The sequence below is a fragment of the Apaloderma vittatum genome, unplaced genomic scaffold (assembly GCF_000703405.1).
Source record: "Apaloderma vittatum isolate BGI_N311 unplaced genomic scaffold, ASM70340v1 scaffold24269, whole genome shotgun sequence".
Taxonomy (NCBI): Eukaryota; Metazoa; Chordata; class Aves; order Trogoniformes; family Trogonidae; genus Apaloderma; species Apaloderma vittatum.
This window is the reverse complement of record NW_009736271.1, coordinates 3,470-12,757: the sequence shown is the minus strand read 5'-3', so window position 1 is coordinate 12,757 and position 9,288 is coordinate 3,470. Positions and strand designations below refer to the sequence as shown.

Below are 9,288 nucleotides of genomic sequence, written 5' to 3'. Positions count from 1 at the left end.
CTCGGTCCTAACTACGTTGGTTTTGCGACATCGGCAACTATGTCGTTACTAGAACTCCTTCATTAAAAGAAAAACACTATCCTTGACTGTCAAAAGTAGCTACTTTTCATGCAACAGTGACCCCAGTTTGACAGAAGACCACAACGCACACAGGTCAAACATGTAAGCAAGATTTTGTTTTTGTGTTTTTTTTTCTTTAAGCCAGATTTCACTGTTGTCTTAAAGGTAAAATTTAGTTTGTTATGCAACTAGCCGTCTGTATATTACACCTTCTCCATTTTGACTTTACTTAGATTTAATTTCTAGAGCGTTACGCGTCCTTATAGAAGTCTATTTTTTGCGTGTATTTGTCACGGGTCTCACATTTGGTGACTGGTTAGCAGTGTGCTGGCCATCTTTGGTTTGTAGAGGAAATCTTCACCATGAACAATCGAGGGGGCTCAAAAGAACTTTTTAAACGCTAGCTTTTTACTCAAACTTGTATCTAAGCTACGCCACGCCACAGGAAGTAGAAGCACACGTCACAAAATTGCACAGGGATTACAATATTACATCCAGTCTGCATAAAATTGAATTCCACTACTGACCAGGTCACAAAATGGCTGCACTTTCTAGTCTAAAACTAATTTGCATATTGTACACATGTAGGACATTTTTTTTTTTACTTCAGTCACAATAATGCATGCAAGTTTGTTTCTTGTAACAAATTTCGTAAATTTGCTCATGCTACCTAGTTTCAAGAGAGCCTGTTTTGAACATTTGCAATAACTCACCTCTTGTTAATTAATAGTTCTAGTGCATGCATATGGTGTATACAGGTAAGTAAACATGCAATTTTTTCACATTCTAAAACTATGGCAGTTTAGGCCATATTGTGCTGCCTGCATTTAATCCGCAATGCAGTGTGTCTTAAACGTTTCGATCCCGTATTAATAGGTGGCATTACACATAACACCTATATAGCAGCAAAGCTAATACAGCTTGTGATTAAAAATGTTTAAAAATAGCTAATAAATCAGATTATCTTGAGGTATTATTTCTTGCAAGTCAAAATGGAGAGCAAAAAATCAACCCTAATTTTTAGTTTATGTATACACTGAAAATAGCAACAACAATAAAAATAAGCTTTTTGTAGCAGACATATTCCATCTTCACTATTTTGCTACCTTTGGTAAATTACTGGGGCAGATCTTGAAGTTAAAAACCCATGTTTAGAAATAAGTGCACGCTTCACCCACTAAATATAGCAGCAGACTGTGTGCCCCTACGCAAAAACATTCTCATATCTAGTTTTAACTTTACATATAAAAATAACTTGGAGAAAATACAAAAAAACATTTTATTTTAACATGAAAATATCACAAAAATTAGTAAGCCTGAGATGTAGGGTTTTGGTGAAAAACAAGAGGCTTGTAGTGTTTTGGCTGCTGATAAAGATGCATGTATTGATAGCTGGGGTGAAAAGCAGAAGAATGCACTTATTTCTTCTGCATGTCAGTTATCTTCCAACACAGTAAGCCACATGCACCCTTCTTTCCTTACGGAGATGCTGGTTCACCATGTTTTAATTCCAGCGGAAGTGGATCTGACGTGGGCGGTCAGCCCCCTCCTTTACCAATGGCTTATGGAATTCACGTCCCGCACGCGAGTGGATATTTGTCCAACAGAACTCACAGTAATACTGCAGGCAAGTGACGTTGGCACAAAAGAAAGGGGCAAACTTCCCGCCGCATCGCGCGCCCTGGCACTCGTCGCACATCTGGTCATCCAACACGTATGGCTTTACCTCCACCTGTTGGAGTAAACCAGAAACAAGTACACTTAAGACAGATTCCCACTTAGCAGCACGTGAGGGCACTCGGTGTTTTCCAGGTAAAAAAGACACAACACCAACAAAAATCACACAAAAGTGAAATCACACATATTAACGCCTCTCATTAAGAAGTTATTACTTATTAATGGTACAGATCTGTCCCCACGCAGGAAGCAGAACAGAAGTACACGTTACATGTTATAAACAGCTCCCCTTAACTTATTCTGGAAGGATATTCTTGGCGAACAACTATATGGAAGCATGTGCAGAAAATAAGCCAATGAACCCAAAGGTCTCACAATTAATCTGATCAGCTCCCAAATGTAACCCAACGTGACAACCAATTCTATCCTGTTTAGCCAAAAAATTGAATACACAAGAATCAGCCTTCTTAAAAAAAAATAAGTCTCTGCGTGTACTACTGCCGCGTGCAAATCAAAAGTACTTCCTGCAGGCTGGAATACAGATCTCTTAGCACTCCTGTTCCCTGTAAATTCACTTCCTATTTCTAAAATAGGGTCAAATTTGAGGCTACTGAGTTTGGTCATCAGTTACTTCCCCTTTTTGGGGCTTTGAGCTGTACAGAAATTGGTATTCAATGTATTTCTGAAACTCTTTTTAAAAGGCCATTCTGCAAAAGCCTACAGACTGCAAGAAACACCTGTCTGGCACTGCTTTCTGCTCCCAAACTCATTTGACTGTCAGAGTGGAAAAGTGGCAGGAGGCCAGCGGTAAATCTGCATTATCTTTGCGTAACTGAACAGTTAAAGACTGCCATCAGACAGGAAGAACAACTTCAGAATAAAACACAAAATGAGTTGACTCCACCATTGGGCAATGCATCATCTTCCACATTTTCCTCACTTTTAAACACGGTGTTTTCTGCTTTTTGTTGGCAAAAAGTTTTTCCAGTTCATACAAAAACACTGCTGCAGATTATTTTCTGAGATACTGCTACCTGAGAATGCTACATATAGATGTTGACTTTATGTATTATACTTCAACAAAATATCTTTGAAATAATAAGAACTTTAAAATCCTATTATTTCTATTGTGTCTCCAGAGGAAAAAAATTCACACATACAGCTACCCACCTCATAGTTTTAGAACAGAACAGTATTTTATCTTAGCTTCAGAAGCAGAGGTCATACTTGACATGTAAAATGTATCTGTGTTTGAAATAGAGTATGCCTCCTTCCAGTAATCTATATTCAGTACAAGCTCTACTACTTATTTCACTGTGACAACCTGCCTTATCACAAATTACACTCAGGCTTTCCAATAAACACGTACCTTATACAGTAACTATGTTTGAGGTTCAAAATTACTGAAAGCATGAAGCAGCATATATTTATATTTTTGTGTATTTATATTTATATTTTTGTGTCCATGCACCAAGATTGGTATGAAGATGATTTCAAATGTATTAGAGAAACACTTTGGGAAATGGAAGTATTAAACGAAGTGGATGCAGACTGTCAAAGTTAACAACGTTTTAAGGAATTGTTTGGAGTTGAAAGTCCAAACAAGTTTTAAGAAATGTTTAGAGCTGAGCTTTCATACATGATAAAACAGGATGAGGAGCACTTTACTGAAGAAAAACATCTGTTAGAGAAACTAAACATATCTACACATCAAAAGAACTGGCGAGAAGCTTCGGGGTACTTAGGTAAGGAAGAAGTTAAGATCACAGACAACGTTTGTTAAATGACTGTGACACTAAGATTACCAGGTGAGGTAGGAAAAGGTACGCGCCAGAAAAAAAAAAAAGCTATAAATACTTTTAACTAAAGTTCAGAAGGATAACCACGTGAACTGCAATATTTAACAATGAAAGAAGACTTTTACACTGACAAAACTGGTTACGAAAAGAATGTGAAGGGACAGTGGGCCTAGAGAAACTGGACAGAAGTGGTAGAGGAAGGCTGTGCTAAGGACAAAGGCCGGAGACCAGCCTGCCTCTGAGACCGCAGTGACACATGTCACACACATCACCCCCGGCAGCACTATCATCCTCATTTACAAAACCAGCACTTTACAGATTTACACAAATTGCTTGCTCATCTATAAGTCAGCAGTAACGCTGACTTCAGACTATTTCCAGAGCCTGAAAAAGCATTAGTGTGTAAACTCCGCAGAGCAAAAAACCTAGTTCTTAAAATATTTTTTTCATGCTTTCAGAAAGAGCAAAGGGTTGAAGTGTCCCCTAAGAAGAGGCTGTTTTGTATCACTCCTCAGTAACACAAATAACTGGGTTGCATAAATACATATAATTATATAAATAATGACTGACCACATGATGTAATTAGAGATGATGTAAAACAAAGATTAAGACCCTGCTGAAACAAACAGAGAAGCTCATAAACCCTCCCCAAGGCTTAAAGAGAAATTTATCAAAATACTTAAGAGTTTGCATTGCTGTAGTGTCCAGCGAAACACCTCAGGAGTAGCACACATTTTTAAAAGTAAGAAAAACCAAGGGTGCTAATAAAAATGTCAAAATTCCAGATTGAAAAGAATATTTGAGTAAAAAAAATAATTTTCAAACACTAGAAAAGCAATATTAAAGAAAGAACATAAATTATAACAATCAGAAAAGAAACTCTGAAGATCCAGATATTTAAAGGGAAAACCTAGATCTTACTTCCCTCTCCTCCAGTCTCTTCAGCCCATAGACAGTTATCTACAGACACTAACCATACCGGCTTCTTCCTTTTATTTTTTTATTTTTTATTTTTTTTCTGTTATAGTGATTGACCAAATCATTTTGCTACTGTTTTTATAAACTAAGTTTCACGGGTATAATTCAAATGTTGTGCATCTGGAATCTAATATTTGGGGTAGATTTTGTGTTTGTTTTGCTTTTTTTTTCCTCCCTGTCCAAGCATCAAGAGCCCTGAAGGACATGCCCACTCTTTTACTTGAGATTTACTGCCCATACCTATTTAAGTATCTCAGTGTTCTATCACACATTAACAAGTTACATCCCATTCTCTGCCACTTCAGGTGCCTACTCAGAATCCAAAGAGTCCTTAAAAATCTCTGGTGACCTATCGTAAAAACAAAACAAATCAGAACAAGCCAACCTACTGGGAAGGGCAGCCTTGAAGGCAGGTTCATGGCTTCCTTTCTCTTACGAGATGGCACCGCCAGTCTCCTCTATAGGCCTCTACTACAAACGACGCTCCCATGAGAACAGGAAGCCCAAGACAAAAGTGCCTCCTAGTTTAGAGGGTTCAAGTCCACGTCTCCCACGTTTGAGGGAGAACTAGTCTGGGCGGGACCCAACTGTACACCTTGAATTTTGAAGTCCGGTCACTTCACAGTCAAATGGACTACAGATAGAGCTCCTGAAACACACTAAGATACACCCAGTTCCAAAGTTAAATGACACATTTAGCACTTCTTTAGGAGGAGTTCTGGATTCTGGTTCATACTCCCATTTTGTCCAACTCAAATGCAAGATGGCTAAAAATTTGATTTCCCCTCACACTGTCACAGTGTCAGGGCCGTTTTTTCTGTTACATAATCAGCCAAAAGGTAGAGCTGTTAGTCAAAGTCAGCTGCAAGTCACCAGGACAGCAATTCCACCAGCCAGATGCAGCTGTCACATCTTCGCATGAAGCCTCGCTCACTACCCACATTCAGACCCTCTTATCCTCTGCAAAGGGCCTTGTTTGGGGATTTCAGCTCACCAGGCGACTGGTATCTGAGAGACAGATGTAAAGCTCTATTACTTTATCTATTTGAAAGCAAAGAAGCACAAGCTACCTCCCTACAGCAGACTTTAACTGTACTACTTTCTTTTCCCCACGTCTTTGATCTGTAGAGGAGACTGGACCTTGAACTACTCTACTTACTCAACCTTTCTTCCTCTCTTTTTTTCTTTTTTTTTTTTTTAAAAAAGAACATCTATTAATCAGTGACTACCTCTGCAGCTCTTGACATCAAAACTAGTGACACTTAAAATTGACATAATTCAGGTGCCAGTTTTCTTTGCTACTTTTGTATTTCTAATCAGGAGCAATGAAGTTGATTAGTCTTCTTAATAAAAGTTTTGCTTTAGCTAGCATTAAGCAACTGCAGCAACCAGAAATGTACACAGGTAAGTAGTAAGACAACTCTCAAACAGAAAAGATAAGATGTTTTGTATTTTAGGTGTTCAGCTTGATTGATTTTCTGAAGTGCTGAGCACTGACAACTATGGTTGAAATTAAAGGCAGCTGCAAATATAAAGCTAATCTGAAACCAATGAATACCAGTTTCCTATAGATGACAGAGGAATTATCAAAGTATTTGGTTTCATTAGACCAAGGGAGAGAAAAAGATTTTCAAGCCCTTTGCCCACACACAACAAAACCAAGAACTCCAGAATGGAAAGAGCATATGGTTTAACACATGTCCAAGGAACCGACTGCTGCTTTGTGGAATGCATGTTGTTCGTTTGGGGGCGTTCATGGTTTAACTCACGGAACTAGTGGAATTACAGGAATACTAAAAGAAATGTAGCAGCTAGCATGAAAGTCAATCAAATACAACATTACTGCACCCTGAGAAGTTCCTTCATAGGCCACCACTCTTATGTTTATTTATTTTTCTGTATAACTTACTCGTTTATCAATATCGCCATGCTGAAGTTGAACAAACCGAGCACTGATGGCAGCAATGTAACTCTGCTGATTGGAAAAAGCAACACGTCCAGCACCTTTTGGGTATTTCAGCTCAGGGTCAGTATCAATTCCTGCGTAACAAACTCCACCATAGAGACGGTCCATGATCATAGCCAATTCCACTATTGAGAAACAAAACAATGTTTGTTTGAACTGTTCTTACAGTGCAAACTTTACATAATATGCTTGTACTTAAAAATACTAGAAAGTTTGATTTTAATAATTAATTTTACAACAGCTGATGCAACAGCAATAATAAGAAATATAAAAAACATATTAAATAAGCTAGGAACTACTCAGCAGACAGATTTTTCATATTGTGGCTACATACATCCAAGGAACAATGGAATTCTAAATTCTTGCAGTTCTTGATAACCTGGAACTGAATCCAGGGCAGTTTTCATCAGGGGATTACAGCAAAAGACATTTTGGGCAGGCATGGAATGTAAGCTGTATAAAATAGAACCACATGCCACAAATTTCTTGGTATGTGTTCCCTGGCTGCCCTGATGCTTTATGTCCTACTTGAATTTACGGATGTAGTTAGCATCTTTTCATCAGCGACACAGAGCTTGATTATCTCTGCAGTGCTACCTTTACCATATACCCTGAACTTCATGGAAACAAAAATCTCCCATTTTACAGACCAAGTATTTTAGCAGTTTTCTAGTAATATTTTATACTACATTCAGTTTTGCTATTGATTTAGGTGGAAAACACTGGTTTTTTCAGAATTAGTATCCTCCGTATTAGGATACAAAGGTGTCAACACTCATGATCCTCAATAGTTATCTGAAAATTCTCCTAACGTTTTGCGGCTTTGTGAAGTCATGATTCTTATTTCACAATGCCATAAAAGTTTCATTTTCACATATAGAGGGCATTTGAAAGCCAAGCACAAGAATGCATCCATTAAATTTATCACAGACATTCAGCACAGTAATCTGGAGTATTTGGACGAAATTTAAAGAAAAATTAATCTGCAGTTGGAACACATTGTGTTTATGCTCATTTACAGCACTTGAACTACAATCAAAAGCACAGCCTTAAAAGCTAAACAACGGAAAAACTTGAGCATTGCAGGTCCAAGATAGAAAAATTTAAGATTCCTTATACACTAAATGTGCAGTATCACTTCTTGGTTCTCCTACATATTCCATCTGAAAGCTCATCTTTCTGTAAGAATAAAATTCATTAAGAACTATGCAAGACTAAGGAAGACCAGGAGTCATTCTAATAGAAGACAGGATTTGAGCCACTGTGTGTTACACTTCTACTTTGGACATTCACTTCAGCCTACTTACTAGAAGGCCACCATGAAATACTGTAAAAGGCTACAGCAGCCAATCTCGCAGAGCAGACTGACCACGTTGCAAATCAACCATTCCACCACTACAGAAACACTTAATTTTTCCTTTATACACTCCAACAAGAGTCCAGAAAAAGTCCTGCACTCTCAGTTATTGTTGAGCCATACAGACTGCTAGCTTTCTGAATTTCCTTCTGTTCTCTGTTCTTACTCTTCCAAGTACTCCATCACTTGTGTTTTTGCTTTGTCCATATTAGCATAAATCACTGCAACCCGATAGCAGAAGAGTAACTAATGCACACTGACAAGCACGTACAAATAGAGCTCCACATACTGATGGAGCATGGCAGACAGGTTTTCATAGTGTAATTTCTAAACCAAACTTTTGTGACATAGTTTACACTACAGTTTTGCTAATGTGATCAAAACCTTTTCTACAGTTCTAGATACGTAACAGTTTCCAGTAAATCTTCATGATGAACAGCAGTTTATGGCCAAAGCCAGATGAAAGTAGATACTAGAGAAATGTAAGATTATATGAATTTTGTACTGTGGTCATAACTATCACAACACTCTTCTATTTTAACATGTATATTTCTTTATCTATCCATACTTAACCATACAAAAGTATGCATGGTTTAAATTATTCCAAATAATCTCCTACTTTTAAGAACAGCCACAGATAACACTCACCAGCTCTTAATGGTCTAGGGACTCCTCCAACAAAAATTGTTTTTCGAGGATCAAGCGGCTGGGAACCATCCATCACAAAGTCACTATCACTTAGATTCCAGGGACGGATCTGAACCTATTAAATCGGGAAAGGAAACAGTACGCTCTTTAAGTTTCACGACACCGTGTATCTATGTTCATCAGCCTATATAAACTGTCAAAGTCATAGCTTAGCATGTCTAGGTGCTTTGTTTTAATCCTATTAATTCAAAACACTACCATTTTAAAATCATCCAACTGTTCTAGATGCTGAGCTCTGCCAACGGTAACTTGCTTTGATTTTCATCATCATTTCAAATGCAGCTTTAGACAGATGGCAGCTCTAGCCTGCAGGCCTGCTACTGTTTACTTACGGGCTTGTCCTTGATAGTAGGACTGGAAACACACAGATAGAGCTTTCCATCTTCTTCGATGCAGGCATCAATCAGGGCCTGAACAGAACTCTCTTCTTGGAACAGGAGGAATGCATAACCTGGAAAAAAAAAACCAAAGCAACTGATATTTTTTCTCTTATCTTTTTCTTAATCGTCTTTGTCAGTGACTTTTCCATACAAATGTGTTTACGCAAAAAGTAAAAGTTAGACCAATTCTTTGCTACTAGTCATCCTCTTGAACTATGTACTACCTTGCCATAATGAACAGAACTTCTATCCTTAAAATAATGGTCAAAAGAGACTAATAACCAAATAAAAGCAAACGTATCTGCACTATAATGTACTGGAAGTCTAGGCTGAGCAAAATTCATTGGCAGCAAGGGACATTAT

The 9,288-nt window shown here is 37.9% G+C and overlaps 1 protein-coding gene across 1 annotated transcript; it reads right to left on the bottom strand.

The window, feature by feature from the left end:
- Positions 1-491: 491 nt before the first annotated feature.
- LOC104279590 (cytoplasmic polyadenylation element-binding protein 2) lies at positions 492-9,000 on the bottom strand (the record flags this gene model as incomplete). The annotated part of the gene is made up of 4 exons (XM_009876924.1): positions 492-1,792; positions 6,424-6,605; positions 8,486-8,600; positions 8,878-9,000. Coding segments are annotated over 4 exons (648 nt in total), but the record flags the coding sequence as incomplete, so codon positions are not given.
- Positions 9,001-9,288: the final 288 nt, after the last annotated feature.